At 51.3% G+C, this 17863-nt stretch overlaps 7 protein-coding genes across 7 annotated transcripts; 2 read left to right on the forward strand and 5 right to left on the reverse strand.

Annotated features, from left to right (window-relative positions):
* Positions 1-552: 552 nt before the first annotated feature.
* On the reverse strand, positions 553-2217 carry BDR25DRAFT_304804 (mitochondrial carrier). The gene is made up of 5 exons (XM_033690287.1): positions 2038-2217; positions 1908-1982; positions 1724-1853; positions 1043-1660; positions 553-956 (listed from the first exon to the last, which is right to left on the reverse strand). The coding sequence occupies exons 1-5, from the start codon at positions 2052-2054 to the stop codon at positions 864-866; spliced, it is 933 nt and encodes a 310-aa protein (XP_033545685.1). The 5' UTR covers positions 2055-2217; the 3' UTR covers positions 553-863.
* Positions 2218-2481: 264 nt separating this feature from the next.
* Positions 2482-3705, forward strand: BDR25DRAFT_326534 (WD repeat-containing protein-like protein; the record flags this gene model as incomplete). The annotated part of the gene is made up of 3 exons (XM_033692280.1): positions 2482-2580; positions 2634-2853; positions 2909-3705. 3 exons carry the CDS (start codon positions 2482-2484, stop codon positions 3703-3705), a joined length of 1116 nt encoding a protein of 371 aa, XP_033545686.1.
* An 874-nt stretch (positions 3706-4579) lies between these two features.
* Positions 4580-6638, reverse strand: BDR25DRAFT_264787 (Las1-domain-containing protein). Its single transcript, XM_033686887.1, has 5 exons — positions 6213-6638; positions 6026-6168; positions 5688-5964; positions 5414-5637; positions 4580-5364 (listed from the first exon to the last, which is right to left on the reverse strand). The coding sequence occupies exons 1-5, from the start codon at positions 6351-6353 to the stop codon at positions 4776-4778; spliced, it is 1374 nt and encodes a 457-aa protein (XP_033545687.1). The 5' UTR covers positions 6354-6638; the 3' UTR covers positions 4580-4775.
* Positions 6639-7068: 430 nt separating this feature from the next.
* Positions 7069-8139, reverse strand: BDR25DRAFT_230647 (uncharacterized protein; the record flags this gene model as incomplete). Its single annotated transcript, XM_033685349.1, has 1 exon — positions 7069-8139. One exon carries the CDS (start codon positions 8137-8139, stop codon positions 7069-7071), a length of 1071 nt encoding a protein of 356 aa, XP_033545688.1.
* A 1020-nt stretch (positions 8140-9159) lies between these two features.
* BDR25DRAFT_53570 (uncharacterized protein) lies at positions 9160-9954 on the forward strand. The gene has a single exon (XM_033698707.1). The coding sequence runs from the start codon at positions 9305-9307 to the stop codon at positions 9770-9772; it is 468 nt and encodes a 155-aa protein (XP_033545689.1). The 5' UTR covers positions 9160-9304; the 3' UTR covers positions 9773-9954.
* A 1503-nt stretch (positions 9955-11457) lies between these two features.
* BDR25DRAFT_53583 (uncharacterized protein) lies at positions 11458-11921 on the reverse strand. The gene has a single exon (XM_033698708.1). It carries the CDS (start codon positions 11775-11777, stop codon positions 11532-11534), a length of 246 nt encoding a protein of 81 aa, XP_033545690.1. The 5' UTR covers positions 11778-11921; the 3' UTR covers positions 11458-11531.
* Positions 11922-13702: 1781 nt separating this feature from the next.
* On the reverse strand, positions 13703-17819 carry BDR25DRAFT_357214 (uncharacterized protein; the record flags this gene model as incomplete). Its single annotated transcript, XM_033695777.1, has 28 exons — positions 13703-13793; positions 13829-14208; positions 14242-14348; positions 14377-14525; positions 14577-14654; positions 14687-14704; positions 14746-14865; positions 14897-15042; positions 15089-15136; positions 15169-15211; positions 15280-15306; positions 15350-15436; positions 15480-15904; positions 15929-15958; positions 16012-16132; positions 16194-16234; positions 16279-16337; positions 16375-16514; positions 16594-16739; positions 16788-16802; positions 16832-16848; positions 16911-17013; positions 17072-17111; positions 17167-17240; positions 17280-17320; positions 17384-17617; positions 17673-17723; positions 17774-17819. 28 exons carry the CDS (start codon positions 17817-17819, stop codon positions 13703-13705), a joined length of 2877 nt encoding a protein of 958 aa, XP_033545691.1.
* Positions 17820-17863: the final 44 nt, after the last annotated feature.

The raw sequence follows: 17863 nt of genomic DNA on the forward strand, positions 1-17863 counted from the left end.
GCTGAGACTGAGTCCTTTGGAGTTTTAACAAAGAACGCCCACCAGCCAACACACACAACTCACCAAGCTTTGCAATCGCCCAAAAGGCAACGAGGCCCTTGCGCCTGCCTGTATCCGCTGGAGGCTAACCTTCCTTCCCGAGCAGGCATGTTTGTGAGATGCTTTGCAGATACGGCGTCTATCCATGAATACCGAATGTAATATCCAAGTTTAACGTACGACGGGATGGGACTGCCATTACAGCCAGTAGCCAGTCTGCTAGTCGCACAGCACAACCACCCATCCGACGTGTTCATTCACCAAGGTTATAAATGTGATGGAGCAATCCCTGGACGCAAAGGAATCTCCCGTCTGCCATGCATTAGTCCCAAGGTTACAACTCGGAAAGGCTGCACACGTGTCATTTGGACGTGCAGGTGCAAATACCTAAGTACATCCATATATAGGTAGGGAAAGCGCAGCGCAATTAACGTCCATGTGCCTCCGTCGCTTAAGTATTTCACTTCGTAACTCACTTTTGTACTTTACTTGACTTCAATTCTGCACCCGCATCCGTAGTTCCTTCTGTTCTGAAAATAGAATACTGATATTATGAGTATGTTTCTCATTCGCACCGCAAATCGACATCTACCTAGCCGTTACCGGTAACACGCATCCATCATTTCCAGGCCTACTCCGTCCAATCCATAAACCAACCCTCTAAACCCTAGCCCGCTAAACCCCACCCATCAAATCTAATTTTGGCCCGCTATGGAGTGCAGCAGAAGACAACGAGAAAAAAAAAAGTGTGGTATATATACAAGTCTAAGTGACGCGACCCATATTCAATCATCGGGCCATTTGGCTGTGAGTAGGGCTACGCGTTATATTTTGGCCTTAATTCCGGGCGGGAGTATTCGGTCCTCGACTCTTCTCATGATTTTGTTCGTCTGCTCCGCGAGGGTGAGGGTCAGGATCTGGGAGGAGTTAGTTAGTCATGCCACATTAGCAACGCAATACACAGGCAATGCAGTGAAATGCATGGGAAATTATGGATACGTACCGTGTGTGGCAAGATCCTAGCCAGATGGGCAAAATAACCCTTATACACCGCAAGCAACCCCTCAGTCTTCACCGTCCGGTACAAGCAGTCAAAAGCCGAGCTATACAGATTACCCGTCTGGTTGTACATGCGCGACATGACGGTGTCAGGAGGATGCATGACGCAGCAGACGACGAAGCCACTAGCGGTGCTGCTGGCAATGTGCAATGGCATGCCTTCCTCCATTCCAAAGTGCTTGATCAAGCGACGCTTTGCAAAGAAATAGGTTGGCAGCTGCACCGAGCTGCCGAATCCGGTCCGAATCATTGCTGGTCCGACGCCGCGGTACAGACCGCGGACGCCCTCTCGCTGGTAAATTGTGCGCAGACCGTCAACTGCGCCTTTGTAGTGATGCTGTGTGCCAACTGGGAGAAAGGGAGAGAAGGATTGCAATCGTGTTTTCACTAGGAAGAACGGCGAACCTGCCGCCGCCCCGAGGATTCCGGATGTTGCGCCTGCGAAGAGATTGATGCCGAAGGACTGGACCGTGGGGTCTTTGTAGACGGCATTCGTGACGGACTTCCGCACAGGCTCATAGAAACCCAATCGACAGCCGTTGAGCGTCATTTGGTATACATACTGCATGCGCGTCAGTGTCACGGCGGGGGAGGCTGTCAAGTGACCTCATCGTGGTATCCGTACTGCGCATCCTAGGCCCCGCAGCAGACCTCGCGGTCCCTCATTCTTCAAAATCACCCCGACGCCATGGAAGACTCCGCGGTAGAGGCGCGGTGCATCTTTCTTCGATTGCAGCTCCCCCTGAAGTTGTAATCTGTGCCGGTGTCAATTGTAGAGCCATGGTACAGAAGACCGCAAAGATGCGTACCGGATCTTGACAGTCTCGAACCCGTGGGTAACCGTGACAGCACCGCACGCCGCAATGCCTCCCGCAATGAAAGATCTATATCGCGTCCATCAGTATACGACGAGCTGGGCGACATCGGAAGGGGGCATACCCCGTAGTGGTCGACATGACGGTTGGTTCGGGACGCCGCAAGTCGTTGGTGACTCGCAGCGCAGGAGTCGAAGGCGTTCAACTAACACTCGCTCTGTCGTCCAGGGGGATTGTTATGAGGCGATCATGGGCTGATAAATTGCCAGTGTGGCACAGTGAAAGGGCAAGTCTGACGTTGGAAAACAGCCGAAGTGAGAATTCGGACTTTCTGATTAATCTTTTTGGATGTTTGATTCCCGGATCAGCTCCGTGCCCCGATTTGCCGCTCTGCAGGGGCCTGGGCCAAGGCCGTGTCAATGGATAGGCCCAAGCTCCCATTTCATCATTCTTCACTGCCGTCGTGGTGGCTGTTGTGCAGCAAACGCTTTTGCTTCGAGCGCACTGGATCGACGACGCAGGAAGGAGATGCCGCTGGCTTCGAGGCGACCTCTGCTCGTCTGATGCAATGGCTACCGGCTCTGCCACCCCGAGCGCCGCAGCGACGTCCGCTGGGCCCCCGACACAGAAAGTTAGCGACGTGATCTCGAGCTTCCGGCCTTCCAGAGTGGGCTCCCATTCTCTTCAGAGAGCTGCTCCCCGCTTACATGGCCTTTCTAGCGCTTCAAGCCTGGCGACTCGCGAACGTCCGTGACTTCCCTAGACTTCGACGACACTGGCGAGCTTGCGATTGTCGCCCGCGACGATGATACGCTGCAAATCTACAACTGCAAGGAGGGCAAGCATGCGAAGGAATTGAAGAGTCAGAAGTACGGCGTGCATCTCGCGCGTTTCTCGCATCACGCACAAAGTATCATATACGCCAGCACGAAAGTGGACGGTACTCACCCCCCCTCCCCCCTCCCCAGCAGGTTGCCATGTTGATTGCTCCACAGACACTATCCGCTTCCTCTCCACCCACGATAATTCATACATCCGCTACTTCCGCGGCCACACCGACACAGTAACATCCATCTCCCTGTGCCCCTCCTCCGACACCTTCATCTCCTGTTCCCGCGACAACACGGTCCGAATATGGAACCTCCAATCCAACAACCATCAAGGCCTCCTCCGACTCCACGCGCCCTACCTCGCCGCGTATGATCCATCGGCCACCGTCATCGCCATCGCCTCACCGCCAACACACTCCGTCCTACTCTACGACATCCGGAACTACGACAAAGCCCCCTTCGCAACCTTCGACCTGCTCGACCTCGAACAACGATTCCTCGGCCCACAAGGCGGAGACTGGACGAAGATGGAATTCACGAACGATGGAAAGAGTCTTGTGATTAGTACCACGGGGACCGGCCACTTCATCCTCGACGCCTTCTCCGGCGAACTCTCCCACTTCTGCTACCGTAAATCCGGACATTCAGGCCGTCTTGCCCCGGGCGCTTCACCCCCCGGTCACGGCGCAAACATAACGAACGGCACCTCTCCCGCACTCGGTCAGGGCGATGTATGTGTCACGCCAGACGGCCAGTATCTCGTCGGAGGAAGCGGCGATGACGGCCTACTCGTATGGGACATTTCGAAGCCTCCCGCGCCGAATAACTTCCTCGAGCCAGTGGAGAAGTTGCCGGGGTATGGGAAAGCGGCTGTGGTGGGGTACAATCCTAGGACGAATGTGTTGGCGAGTGCCGATCACGACCTTTTGCTTTGGCAGCCGGATCCGGATTTGATGATGTGAGTATTGGAAGCTTACAAGGGGTTGAGAAGGAGAGTGAATGGCTGGTTATTGTTCAGAGAGTAGATTTTTGAAGCGCGGGGTGGGGTGTGAAGGACGATCGGGTTAGGATATCACAGGGGGATAGGAGTGAAGGTGAGGGAGGCTATTGGACAGTATTGACTGGCAGGCTATCCTTGTGGTGAAGGAAATAAACATTGGGAAATAAAGCGTGTGCATTAAACGATTGCGATATTCAGTGAGCTCGAATTCAAAGAGTGGGCCAAACCAAAAAGCACGAGAGAAGATAGAATCAAAAACCGAGGAGTGTAGGATGGGGAAAGGAAGCCGTATCACGCATGTTTGGAAAATACTTCCCCTTTTTTATCTTTATTTTTGAAAATGCTTTTGAGTTACGGAATCGTACTCGCTTGCGCTAATGAAGGTTGGGCTAGTGGAGGGGAACCGAGAGTGTGGGAGGGGATGAATTAAAAGGGTGGAATGGTGGGTATCAAGGATATTAGCGAAAGAGGGAGGCGAAGAGGGGAGACGAATGAGGAAGAGGTGAATAGGCGAAGCGAATGAATGAGGGGATAAGTGATGAGTGGGGGTGAATTGAGGGGAATGAGGTCAGCTTGAACAGGGTAAACATGAGTGGAAGGTGTGAAGAGGTTTGCAGTAAACGAAGGCAATGTGAATGAGGCTGGCGTGAAAGGCGTTAATGCGAGTGACTGTTTAGGTAGAAGACCCAGGGACATGAATGTACCGTGTGTGAAATGGTGTTGGTAAACATCAACAAAGGGAATATTAGCACTTTCGAATAACTTAGGAAGTTAGCGGAAATGCGGAAAGGGGACAGGGATGTGCATAGGAAGAGATTATTGTCCTATAATGATTTAACTGCTTACAGAAAACGATCTTTGGGGATTCCAGTTAACTGCTCAGGTTTATAAAGAGGTAACAGGCCGGGATGTTTGTCATGTATAGGTACCAGACGGCGAAACAGCGATGTTAGAGAGGCTGGTTTTCTCATATCTATGATATCTGGGGTTAGATGAGACGGACACCATTCACAATGCTAAAGTATCTCCAGATCATTCATCATCTCCCCATACAATCGGCAGTGCTCCAATAGGCTGTCTCCTCCACATCCCTAACCCTTTCTGTATTCCTTTTCCCTTCGTTGCTATGGTCACCGTCATTTCCGTAGGGGTCTCGTCCGGGGTGGTATCTTGTGATTGCGTATTTTCTACCACATCATCCATCTTCCTCTCAACATCCGTCTCTTCTCTCGCAGCTTTTAGCACGTCTGACCATGCTTGACAGAAATCTTGACCATAGCTCTTCCGTACCGCCTTATCATTCAATACCCATTCGGCTAGCTTTAAATTCCAAAATGAGGCCGAGGTAAGGCATTCACTCATCACTTCTCCTAGTAGCTTCTGGTCCGGATACCGACTGCGAGGGATGGACCAGGCGTCTGATGTCAGGATGTGTAGAAGCCATTGACACATTGCCTCTCGTTTTGGATCCAGGGAGACGGGAAGCAAGGGGGAGGAAGGAGTGTCGAGTGTAGCCTGTATGTGAGTAATCAGGCCTCGAAATAATGAAGGTTGGTGATTGACTAGAACGAGGAAGAGAGGGGTCCAAATGAGGTATGCACCCTCCATTATGCTACCAAGTCTAGAAAATGTAAATACTTATAGTTAAGTTAGAGGAGAGCGTGACGTACTTCTTGTCTGATGGAATTATATACATCTGATCCACTAGCTGCACTATAAGCAGTTTGAGAGTTTTGGAAGAGAATTGGGAGTCATCAACGCATGCTTTCACAGCCGTTTTTGCTGCCCCTGAGCTCTCGCGTCGGTCGGTCTTTGTGCTCTTGAGTTGGAGCTGGCTCTTGAGTTCTGCTTTCCTGTATCTTACATATGTTTTCAGGATTGTTTGGAGGTTTTGCTACCAAAAATCAGTCCTCTCTTCGTCCTGGAAGGATATTAACTACTCACTGCAACGTCTCTCGAGTCTAGGGAATTGGAAGGAGGGCTAGCGGATTCTTTTGATTCGAGAAGATCCAAGTGAGCCCAGAACCAAGACCACAACCAGTGTAAAGATTCATCGGCTGCATGCTTGAGGTGTGGTAGCGAAGGCAGATGGCGGTGTACAATGCAATGTCGAGTTTCCAACAAACTAGCAGGAAAATCAAACGGCGGTGCAGTTTCTTCCATAGGTTGTGCCCGGTTTCGAGCCAGGCCTGCTTGGCTATCTGCGAACCCGGTAACAAATCTGCGTTAATGGTGAGCAGTTAGATCATAATTAAAGGTGAATGGAATGGGCCGGATGGTACCTTGAGATTGCTGCAGCGTATAGCAAACGAAGAGAGTTATGCGGAAGGCTGCCTTTCTCTTCCTGGACCATTGCATCAACAAGGTCTACAGTAGAATCTAGTGCTAAAGGCATCTCGTGTTTTCTTGCCCGCCATGCTAATATCTGATCTTGTTGGCAACGGCAACCTTAGAGACCATACGACTAACCTTGTTGATAGCACGTTCCCTCCTTTCACCATCGGGGGCATATCCTCCACTGTACAGATCTTGTCGAAGTTTCAGAAGCTCGGCGCTATCTCGCCAAGGAGTGACTGTGAATAGAGCCTTCGTCATGGCGGTGAGGTCCATTAAGCCTTCGAATGAGCACTAGGAAATGTGGTTCAAGACCAACTCGGAGCGGGGACATATGCAGGTCTCCTCCGATCTCATAAAGAAAAACAACATAGAAGAGGCGTAAAAAGTGGATGCGACAACATCTATGATTTGCTTGCACGTGAGTTCGTGACAAAAAGTTAAGGTGGGAATTAAGGGCATCGAAACCACTCGCTCATCTACTAATCCGATGCAGGTCTTCAAGACATGCCAACTTCGTGCGAGCTGCTGTGATGCCTTTCTGGCCTGCGTGCCTGATGGATTTTAGCAACGGGGAAGGTTCGGTGAGGTCGGTTTAAAAATTTTTAAGACATGCTTCCAAGTGTCAACGGCTTTCGCACTCAGCCGACATCCGATGCAGCTGATTTCACCGCTTCCTTAGTCATATCTCAACGATCCGAAACCGAGTGAATGACTAAAGCGCATCAGAAGGAGAATGCTGACATCACGTCCATTCAGGATATAGTTAGATATAATTCTTTATTATTCAAGCTTGTCTGTAGTTGAGACATGCATCATGCCATCGTTCGTAATCAAACATGTGGCTGGGCCAATAAGGCGTGGGGTATCCTGTACATATCCTCTCTTTTTCCCAACTCCAACGCTATGCTAATAACATTTAATAAAAAGAAGTATTGTTCCCGGCTACCCAGCTCGTCAAACAGGACATGTTTGAAGCTAGATGAGCCAATCATAACCAGCCATATCCCAAACCAGCGTCCCGCACTGGTACAGAGGGTTGCTTCAATTGTTGAAACCACCACTCCTTGGTGTAGGTATCATCCTCGTCGAAAAAGAAACTCTGGCCCTCCATGTTGCCGGCAAGTTGGGGCTTGACGTTGATTGGTAGCGCGGTATCCTTCGCTGGCAGCTCTTCCACGCTGCCATCGTCAGAGCTAGCTTCGTCGGCGTCCTCCTCCTCCTCATCTTCTGGGGGCTGCCATGTCTCTTCGAGTTTCAGTCCTTTGCCGGTTCCCTCACTCAGTTTCGATGAATCCCAAGCAAGTTCTGGTTCCGGCAGGTCGTACAGGCCCATTCCCACCAACTCCTTCCCAGACGCTTCCATCTCTTCATCTTCGTCCTCGGCTACTGATTTTGTTTCTTGATCAGCTGTAGGATGCTGGATTGGGAGGAAGTCCATTGATCCATTGCAAGAGTTGACATTTTGAGTCTGATTCTTCTTGGCCCATTCTCGGAGGTACCACGGGAGTGGTTCGGTGGAAGGTGTCGAGTAGGAGGACATGGCATAGGATGGTGTCTGCTGAGAAGCTTCTTGCCAGCTAGATCCAGAAGATTGAGAGCCTCGGCCGTCATGTGATTGCGGATAGTGTGGAGTAGGTTGCGTCTGCTCGGGATATAGAGAATTTCGGGCGGAGAGAGAATAGAAATCAGAACCATGAGTAGAGTTGCGTGCAGATGGGGGGTGCAGCGTCCAGTCTTGAGAGGGAAGCGGCTCTATCACCGATGATCGGGACGGAACTTGGAATTGCGTCGATGAAGGGTGCCAACTCAATGGTCGTCCGAGCTCTCGTCGGTCCTCGTCTCCCTCCTCTTCACCAGCAATACCAAACATCATGTTGTAATGATCATCGAGCGTTGCGTATCGTTTGGTGCCAGATGTTGTTTTCCTCCTTTCGAGCGCCATGGGGCTATTGTGATTGCTCCTGGGCTTTTCGATCCGGGACGATCGACATCCGGCTTGACTTCCAGAGCTTCGTGAAGTACGGCGGGTGAGTTGAGAGGTGGACATTGGCGTCGACATGTTGGTAACGGAAAGGGAATCGTTCTCAGAAGATAAAGCGGATACCATGACGGATAAGAAGGGGTGAGAAGGCTAAGTAGGATGGCGGGATACAATGGTCTCAGATGGGAAGGGTCACAAATAGCATGGTCGGATCCGTGGTGTGGTATGCTAACTCGGGGGCATCTGCATAGGTATATGGTGAGCCAAGAGATATAGACGAATTAGGAAGGATGAGTTGGACTCACGGAGGACGGCTACTTCGCGGCACAGGTCATGGTGGGATGCTAGGAAGAAGCTAGGACAGACTCATGACACTACTAGGAAAGGGAATAGGCGCAGATAAGAGGCGGAAAGTTATTGCTTTACGGGGCTCTAAGGGATGGGGTTCGTGAAGGAACGGCTTCGTGACAACCAGGCCGAGTGGCACGGCTGGAAACGAGAGCAGGAGCTGATCAACAGAGTCATCATGGGAGACGCAGCCGACGAAAAGAAACGCCAAAAGTGATCAACCACACCCCAGGAGAGGATAGACTGAAGGACAGAGCGCGCGGGTATGTATCATGGCGCAACGGGGATCCGTGCAGGACACGCATGGTGGGTTCCTCCACCTGGGCAGACGGACAAGGGAGAAACACCACGACGGCGACGATGATGCTAGTGAGTGGGCGAGCGTGGTGCGACTGGGCTCCGGAACTTACGGCGCGACTCAGCTGGACCTCTGAGCCAGGGCATGGAGTGTCGTTGGCAGCATGGGGCGTGGCCGTCGAGGCGGTCAACTGCGCTGGAGCCCTAGCCCCGTGTGTCGATGTTGGACGAAGGAACGCCGGTGCATCGCATGCGACATTGAAGACAGGCGGGCAGCAGCGCGAGGCCAGCCCATGTTTAGCCGCTTGAGCAGAGGGCAAAATTAGTGGAAGGTCTGCCGGCGACCTGCACGGTGGGAGCCAAGCCAATCATCTGAGAGAGTCAGCGTGATATTATTGCTGGGCGGAGGGCGACGGGGTGCATTCAGCAAGATCTCGTGTCGATGCGCGCCCAAAAAGACCCAGTTCAGGGGCCTTTGGAGAGGTCAAACTTTGGGCGGGCGCAGTAGTTTCGGAGAGAGTGGGAGGGCGAGGTTGGCTGGCCGAAGAGAGCCTGCCAAACCCATCGTGTCCTTCCACCGGCAACGCCTCCTGCTTGGATGCGCTTGGATGTCATGGGCCAGCAGCTTGGTTTGCCGGCCTGCACGCACGATCGAGGGCCCTGCTCGCGGGAGTCGCAGCGCTGGTTTGATTCGCTTTTTCCAGCCGAACGGCATGCCAGTCTTTTCTGGAATCGCCATGCAACCAGCCTGTTCCCTGCTTCCCCCGGCGGCACAACTGCAACGGGCAGCGATGAATATCACAGGGCGATGCAGTTCACGATGCAGCATCAGAAGTCTGCTGGGGTTGCACAGCCAACGGCAGCGCCGCGACGGAGATTGCAGCAATCAGCGTGCTCCATTCACCCAGCACAAGCCTTGACGCTGCTGCTTTTCAGCCTCGCATGCACCCGACCAGGCCTGGCGCTGAGAGCACTGGATGCAGCAGCCGCTAGCATCCGTCCTGCTTCCCCTCAGCCATCTCCTCAGCGTGGGAGGGGTTACTCCATCACTGCGGGCTGCGCTTAAGGTGGCCCGTCTGGGATGCAGTGCGTCGTGCGGCAATCCTGGCTGTTAGTTTAGGCACCGCCGAGAAAAAGCAGAAGTATCCTTTCTCATCAGGTGGAGTCTGGCTCTGAAACGGTCTAGGATGCTAACTTTCAACAAAATTCGTGAGCGACATGCAGCATGCTAATGCCTCCACTGAGCCGCCGGCGTCGAAATACGGGGGACGACACGGAGTTGACCACAGCACACCCAAACACACGGTTACCATCATCAGGCACACGGCAATAATGGACGACAGGCTGAGCATGGAAAACGCGCGTTCTTTTGTTAGTCTTCCTCGACGAGCTTCGGCAGTGAGCTCGCCGCCACAGCGCTGGCGATATCAGAAAAAGTATTCGGGAGCCTTCCTACTTGCCTAGCCTGGAAGTGGCCATAACCACGGCGACTCGTGAGTAATGTTCTCAAGAACACGCTTACGAGCGATCAGCCTAGCCAAACTGTTAGCAGTGGTAGCCTGCCTGACTTAATGCCAGCGCACTTGTTCTTGCTTGTGTGCACATGTCGCCACGATTGACAGATCCCAGCCGTGTCACCTGTGACAAAGCACTTCGCAAGCATGTCGTCTCCAAAAGTGTTAAGGGGTTCGTGATGCTTCTCACTATCGACAGATGAGGAGATCATCCCAAGGGCGGGTGAATACTCGCTTACTGTGGAAGCCACGACATCTGTCTGAGGCTGTTCGAAGCCTACCCTCTAAGCGTGCGCTCCCCACGGCGACCAGGCTCCAAGCGGCAATACCGTTTGATAGCTCGATAACGAGAAATCCCCGGAGTGATGGCTTGAGCGATGCAGCCGACGCGCCGAAAGACCCTGGCTGTCGTCCCGCCTGGGTGATCGACAGCGGTTGGCGGGCACAGGGTGAATTATTTTGGCCATGGTCAAACGAACTGGGTCATGTCAGGGGGTAATGTCCTATCCGCCACCTGGAGTCGTGTGCGGAACCAAATGTGCGGACATGCATGGATGACCACACTGCTCACTTCGTTCGACTGTTCGTTTGGGTGCAACCAGGAACGCCATCGAACCTCTGCTGGCTGCCTCGTGCTGACGCAACCCAATAAAAGAGGCCAATGGCAGTACCTGGATTCTGGACAGCGCCGTCTTGTGCAAGATGCGCTTATATTTTCATTGAGCAGGTCCAAAGAATAGCAATCAATGGAGCCCTGATCCGTATCAAACTAGGGAAGAACGGCAGACGGTGCGGCAACACATTCCAACTGCAGGATGTGTGAAATGAAGGACTCGTCTTGAGTCGTATATGCTTGGAACGCATATGATCCAGCACATCCCACGCATCACACGCTCGGCCTTAACTGCAGCTACACCAGCCTCGGCCCTCTGCAGACAACTGCATTTGCAAGGCGTACCCTCTTGTGCATCACAGGACGAATTTGTACATGTGAGCGTCGGGCCGTGGACCTTGTCAAAGTAAGTCTGGATTGCGTGGAGGCGGAGCTATCGGTCTTGCATCACTCTCTTCTCGCATCAGGATCGGATCGTGCTGATGGTGATGCTGACCGACCGACAGTGTGTCAGTGTCGCAAGGGTACCGCGAGGACCGGCATCTGTGACTGAGCAACAGCGGGAATGGATTCTCGCGCTGGCCTCGGAAGCCACCAGGCTATTACCCGTGTGTACCAGTTGTGATGGAGCTTCCAGTTGGAATCAATCAAAATTGCGAATGGCACTCAAGCCGTGGTTTCAGTGACGCCTCCAGGATTTATTGGTCACTCATCAGCCATCGGAAGGTTTGCCTGCGCGGGGCTGGAGCGCACTGCAAAGCGTCCAGCCAAGCCGAGCAGCTTCTGACAGCCTCAGCCCGGCAATCTGCAGCACGGGAAGGAAGAAAACCCTTAATGACGTACCCCCGCTGTCCCACGAGATGAGTGGGTCCGAATGTGGCGTCGCATCGTGGAATCACAGACGGAAAAACTAAAGTGGCTGCGGCTTGAGCGGCTTTGCCCATGTTGGCCTATCGAACATTCCTTCAACTCGCTATCCCTTACAATACAGTGGTTGGTTCCACAGCTTGCATCTGACGAGAATGCAAGGATCCAAGCGTCACCTTCGGTCGAGGGCTGTTCAAAGCCATGTCGAGCCGCCCACCATCATGCCTCGCTCGCACAAGCCTAAGGCGGACAAAGCAGAGAGAGTAACATCATCGTCGGTCGGTAGATTGGGAGGCCCGGCTTGATCAACAATCCTCCAGTCCCAGGCAGAATCTGTGCGGCATGTTCTAGACTCCGTCGAGCCATGTCAAACGCTGGGCTTTTCAGTTGCGGGCGGCCGGCTGCGCATCCCAGTTTACGGGGCCATGAACATGATTTTAACGTTCATGGGCTCCTCGGAAACTCCACTTTTCACTCGACTCTTGAATCAGCACGATCCAATTATCCGACGACCAATCTGGCGTATCCTTCGATCGGCGCCCAATCGGGAAATCGGTGAAATCTCTCCCTAGAGCTCACTGCACATGCAGCCATCAATATCTGCCAGTCATGCGTGTTGCCTTAAAAGCAAAAAGCCTTTCGCTCAGCTAATGGCTCGCAAGCGGAAGCAAATGTTCTCCAGCGACTAGAAGAAGGGATAAGAAAGCATACCAGGAGTGGCAGTCCATTCAACCACGAACCGTGGGACAGAGCGAAAGCCCAAATCACAGCTCCTCTGGCAACGTGGAGTGCTTGTTGCGCTGCTGACTTGTGACCACCGAAGGCTGGGGAAATTTTACTAGGCGAGCTTCCCCTAGCCAATAAGAAAGCAAGCGAGGACAGAGTGTGCTCGCTGCAACCTGCATCATGCAGAATTTAGATAGCTGCAAGAATCATGTCTCATCGGTCCTCTTCTTGTGCACCCTGCCATCCACAGGGTACCTCCTCGCAGAAAGGGCAAATCAGTCTCTGGGTGCCACGGACCTTGACTGCCGCGGCCACGTCGTGACTTACGCATTATTCTCACGGCTCATGAAACTTTGTTCTTCCATAAAGTTGATCGGCTAGTGACAGAGAAAGGAGTCTCGCATCCAGTCCAAGGTCAACCCAAGGCTGCCACCGCACACTACATTGCGCTTCTCGAGGCATGACAAGCCCACTTTGAAGAATGCTTCCTTCCCGCCGCACCATCCTCCAACTATTAAGACCGGCAACGTAGATTATTCACGGTCCAGGTTGCATTTGCCTCTGCCTTAAGATCTTTCCTTAACTGATCAGTTCGACGCGCAAGGCACCACTAGAACGTTCATTCCAGGGCTGTTCAGCTAACTGCGAGGAACAAAACCTTTGACCAAGGAACCAATGTTGCAGATAGGCATCAATGTTAATATAAAGCAGGCTCTCTCTTACATGAGGCAGCATATTTGCCGAGGTCGGACCAAATTCATGTACATTATGCTTACTTATTGTCGTTACACCACCGGCTGGACGCAGTATTTTTATCCAGCCTTCCATGGGTCTTTTTCGCTTCTTCGATTCGGGATCTACGTACGCGGTAAGGCAGCTTTATTCCCAGTCAAACTTCCCCTTATGTCATAGCCTGCAGCTAATCACTCCTCATTCCTGTTCCTTTGCGCATGCGTGGGCGTTACAATTTACAAAATCTCGTCAGTAATTTCGGATCTATATGCAAGAAGGGCAAGCGGAATTCCAAGAGCTAAGCAGGGGCTTCGCACCCCAGTAACCGGGACCGAAGCCTTCTGTTCTTCAATCGGTCCGGCCTGAAAACGCTCACGAGCGGCAAGCCCTCTTGGCGAGAAACAGCATGCAAAAATATTTCAAAGCACCACCAATTCTTCTAGGCATCATTCACATGTCCAACAAATCCCAGGCCTGTCTCACCAACACGAATCCTCTCATGTATCTAGGCTAAATCGACTCCGGTCTCTATGTCGATCTCCTTTTAAACCTGCACGCCTGGCTGGCTGACACAAAGATTGCTCTTTCCACGAAGTACCCCAAAAACCCTTTCGCCGCTCTCACCCGTAATCCATCTCACAGCCAGGATTTGCAACCGTAATTATGCCACCTGCTGTATTTGTATCGTGGGTGGACGAGCGCTCTAACCCGAGGCCTATTTTTGGCGGGGCACTTCGAATGTGTAACACGACATCCGCCCCGACCCCCGAGAATTATCCTGCATCCTTTAAACGTCAGACAGACCGGCAAACCCCGTTTTCTGTTACGATAGCAGACTGATCCGTTCACCTCGCCTTCGCGTTCGACATGGGCTTGTCTTTGAGGCAAAATGGCCTCGGCGACAATCGCGCTGTTGCTTCCACTTGTGCAGTGCATGAAATGGCAGCTCAGAGAGGTAACGCCTGTTTCAAACATAGAGTCATTACATGGCTTCATGGAGTGGCATGAGATCCAACACCGCTCTTTCAGCCGTTTCATTTTGGATACATTCTCTTACGTTTCCTGCTGTCTTAACATATGTACGATATATCTTGGCATCTCTTCTGATCTGACTGAGGCCATGCGTTTTTCAGGCGTACGACTTTGTCGGTATTCTCGAAGGTCTCTCGCCACAACTGCATCCGCGATTGCTGAGACCGCATGTGCACGCTGTCATACGGAGAACCGATATAGTTTCGCCAGCCTTATCATTGCCTGAGTTAGCCACCCGCTCTCCACGATCATCGTCGTTTGCCACATTGGGGTAACCAAGGGAACGATATCCGCCGAATTTCAATATATTGCCTTCTGTTATTGTGATTTTCTTACTTCATAACTCTCCTTGGGTGTTCATCGCCGGATCTTCCTTTTCAAGAAACTCAGTTGATTGCTTATCTTGGACAATCATTAGACTATGGCACTGGAAATACTCTTTCATCTCGTTGCCTGGGTATTCTCTTTCGCATCACATGTCCGTATATTTGGACACTTAGATCGTATTATCGCACTTCAAGCCTCGTCTCAATGCAGCTTACCTTACATATTCACGGGAACACAGACTGCGGAGTCCGGATCGAATCCTCGCGCCACATCACAAACGCTAGCCAGATACACGTTGCCGCACTGTCATCAAGCTTTCTATTGTCATCAGACTTGTATTGGATGACCCTTCGCCTCCGTCCGTATCGTCATCTGCAACTCGATACGCACATCACAGTTTAGCCAGGTCTCACGTCGAGATCCCTTCACAGTCAACATCATGGTCAGGTACCAGACAGCAAGCGCGCTGCCATCCTTCGGGGTCCGTAAGCAGAGGCAGAGCATGGAGGCTTCTCCGGATCCAACCTAGACCACGTTCCCATTAGAATATTCGAAAGAGTTGTTTTAGAACGTGCATCAGAGCCAACACGACCGCCATCACAGGAGATGCATCTGTTTGCTATAGGAGCAGGAGGACGTTGTGGCTGTTACGAACTCAATACCTGAATGCCTGTTGCTCACTGCCCCAGTCAGCCTGTCCGACCACACCTTTCCTCCATCTCTTCTAAAAGGCCTAGAATAGGCTAGGCTCTAGGCCCAAACTGTACTACTCCATTTAAGACACGCTCTCTATCACAGCATCCATTACTTTGCCTAAAAAGCAAACCCTCACAGATCTTGTACCCTGGACATGGAGCCAAAAAGGGCCAAGGAAATTCCTGGAAGTACAGAAAACTCTCGGGGTTGTAAGACGACCACTCTTGCTCAGCCTATCATATCTTTAAAAACAAGCAGCTGTCAACCGGCTAGAATCAAACCCGAGGCAGTCCCCTTTGCAGCCCAGTGAGGGTAGAGTTCTCCCACTAAACCAATTTGTTATTGTTCGGTGTGCTCCAGTCTTATTGTGGGAGAAACTCCCATGTAATTGGAAGGGCTTATACGTCTTCGTTGGGGTTTGGGAGTGGTGAAGGGCGCGGAAGGATTTGTGTGTTAATATCGGTTGTGATGACGGATGTGGAGTTATCACTCCAGTCGCAGATAATTTTTGGCGTGTGCAATGTTTGAAAACCAACTGCGCTACTGCTATCGATGTCAAGCATTCTTTCTGCTGAATCAAATCATGATGTTTCCGCGCGGATATGAAAGAGGTCAGAGCCGGAATTGTATCATTACCATATGCCTGCCTCCCGAGTTTTTCTTTTATCGATTCCATGTGAACAACCTTCATCTTGCAGGTGAGCTAACGCTTCACAGCCGTTTTGCTCAAATCCACTAGCGCGACCTAACGTTCACATTGACAGTCCATGAATGCTATCTTCTCCCTATCACACTCACCTGATTGTGTGCTGATCGGCGCCGGGAGAAAATTCGAAATCTCAGAAATATATGAGAGTAGATGCAAGTTCTTATAGGCTTTAAAAGGATCGTGTCAAGGGATCCAGAAGCGTGTGATGCTCTGACATGACCGTTTTAGATATGAGGCGCATCTAGCAAATCTATGATGCTTTTTCATGAACTGTTCCCCGCGAAAATGAAAGTATAGGATTTCGAATATGAGCTACCGGTGAGCCGTCATACTAGGCCATCTGACCCATCAGGCACATCCATTAGACCAAAAAGAGGCGTGTAGGTTCTAGGCGGACTCAAGTCGCCGATGGGTGCTCATTCTTTTCAAAGTAGACGATAAGTAATGTCTACACCGTTCTGAGCGCGGGAAACATATCGGAATGAGCGAGATCTGTACAGTGCGAGCATGTGTCTTCAGTAGTTTAGATAGTGAGGTAGCAAGAATTGCGTTGTAGACAGGTGAATTCAATGTGTTGGAGCGAAGTAACGATCTCGGATGCTATGCTTTAAAATATCTCCCCTCTGTTCGAGTCAGAAACTGGCACGCTTAAGAAAGTTTACCGCGGCTACTCAATAGTTGGGCGGTGCCTTCGAACAACTCGGGCAGGAATTTGAGGTTTCCGGGTGAGTTGTGGATCTATTGGGGATTTAGAATCTCGAAGTTTGGGTCGGTGAATAAGATGTGTAAGCCTGGGTGGTGGTGCAGCGGAAGAGTGCTGTATTGATGTGGAGTCTCAAGGGCAGCCAGTATAGGTACTATAGACGGTGGCCTGGCCTGGCTACACCCCCCCCCCCCCTCAGATTCAACAGAGTTCGAAGATGAAGCTATTTACGTATGGTGAGGTCTATGCAGGGCAAAAAGTAAGTGTAGGTGCTGGGGCCAATACCGTACAGCATGGGATAGAATGATAGGCTACGGCCGATACCGTACAGTATGAGAGAGTGTGTGTGAGAGATGCTGTTGACGATCCTATACTGAATAAGACAGAGCTAGAGGCTCCTCCTGAGTGCTGAGGCCAATACCTCTAGCATGAGCAGCGGGCAGTACCGTCAAACTGAAGGCGCTGCCTCTAGCACGGCTCCCCGGGCTTATCTCTAGTACGATCGTACATTGGTAAAGATATCATCTCCAGTGTCAATCACAATTCATGAATTGTCATCTGGGGTATCGTCTTGGGTATTGTCTTTGGTGTTGTTTTGTTCCTTTTCTTGACTTTCTTGATATGCACTGTTCCTCCTTGTAATAGTGGTCAAACCAGACCGGAAGAAAGCATTGCAGCAGATGACGCATCGTAGGCTTAACCCCCGGGAGTGAGAGTGACTTACCTGTTAATATATCATCTCTATAGTAGTAACCAACGAGCTTTTATTGATACGAGAAGAGCACATCTAGCTCTAACAACTTTCCCACTACCTGCTTGTCTGTTGGACGAAGATGGCGATCCCGGCTCAATATGACACCAATGAAGTACAGAAGCACCAATTCTTTTCAACTGCCAACCGCAGCTTCCCAAAGTTTCTGATGCAACTGGCTCTTGGGCGTCCTCGTTGAGGGAGAAACTGGGATGCCCATTACCGGTCTTTTTCCAGATGGCTTCTATTCAGAATTCAGAGAGGTGGTGACTGTATAATCTAGAGAGCATTTCTACAATGATGCATCCTAATCCTCAGATGTCCGTGACCCCATTGCGGCCTTCGTGCTCAGTTCTCTCAAGTGTGGATTATCTAGGAGTCCAGTGAGATGGCCGACCTGTAGTAGGGGATATAAAGTTATCCGAGAAGTGGAAGGTGGGCATTATTAGTGATTTTTCATGTATCAGAACATTTTACGGCTTGAGAT

The sequence above is a fragment of the Lindgomyces ingoldianus genome, assembly GCF_010093535.1.
Source record: "Lindgomyces ingoldianus strain ATCC 200398 unplaced genomic scaffold BDR25scaffold_23, whole genome shotgun sequence".
Lineage (NCBI taxonomy): Eukaryota > Fungi > Ascomycota > Dothideomycetes > Pleosporales > Lindgomycetaceae > Lindgomyces > Lindgomyces ingoldianus.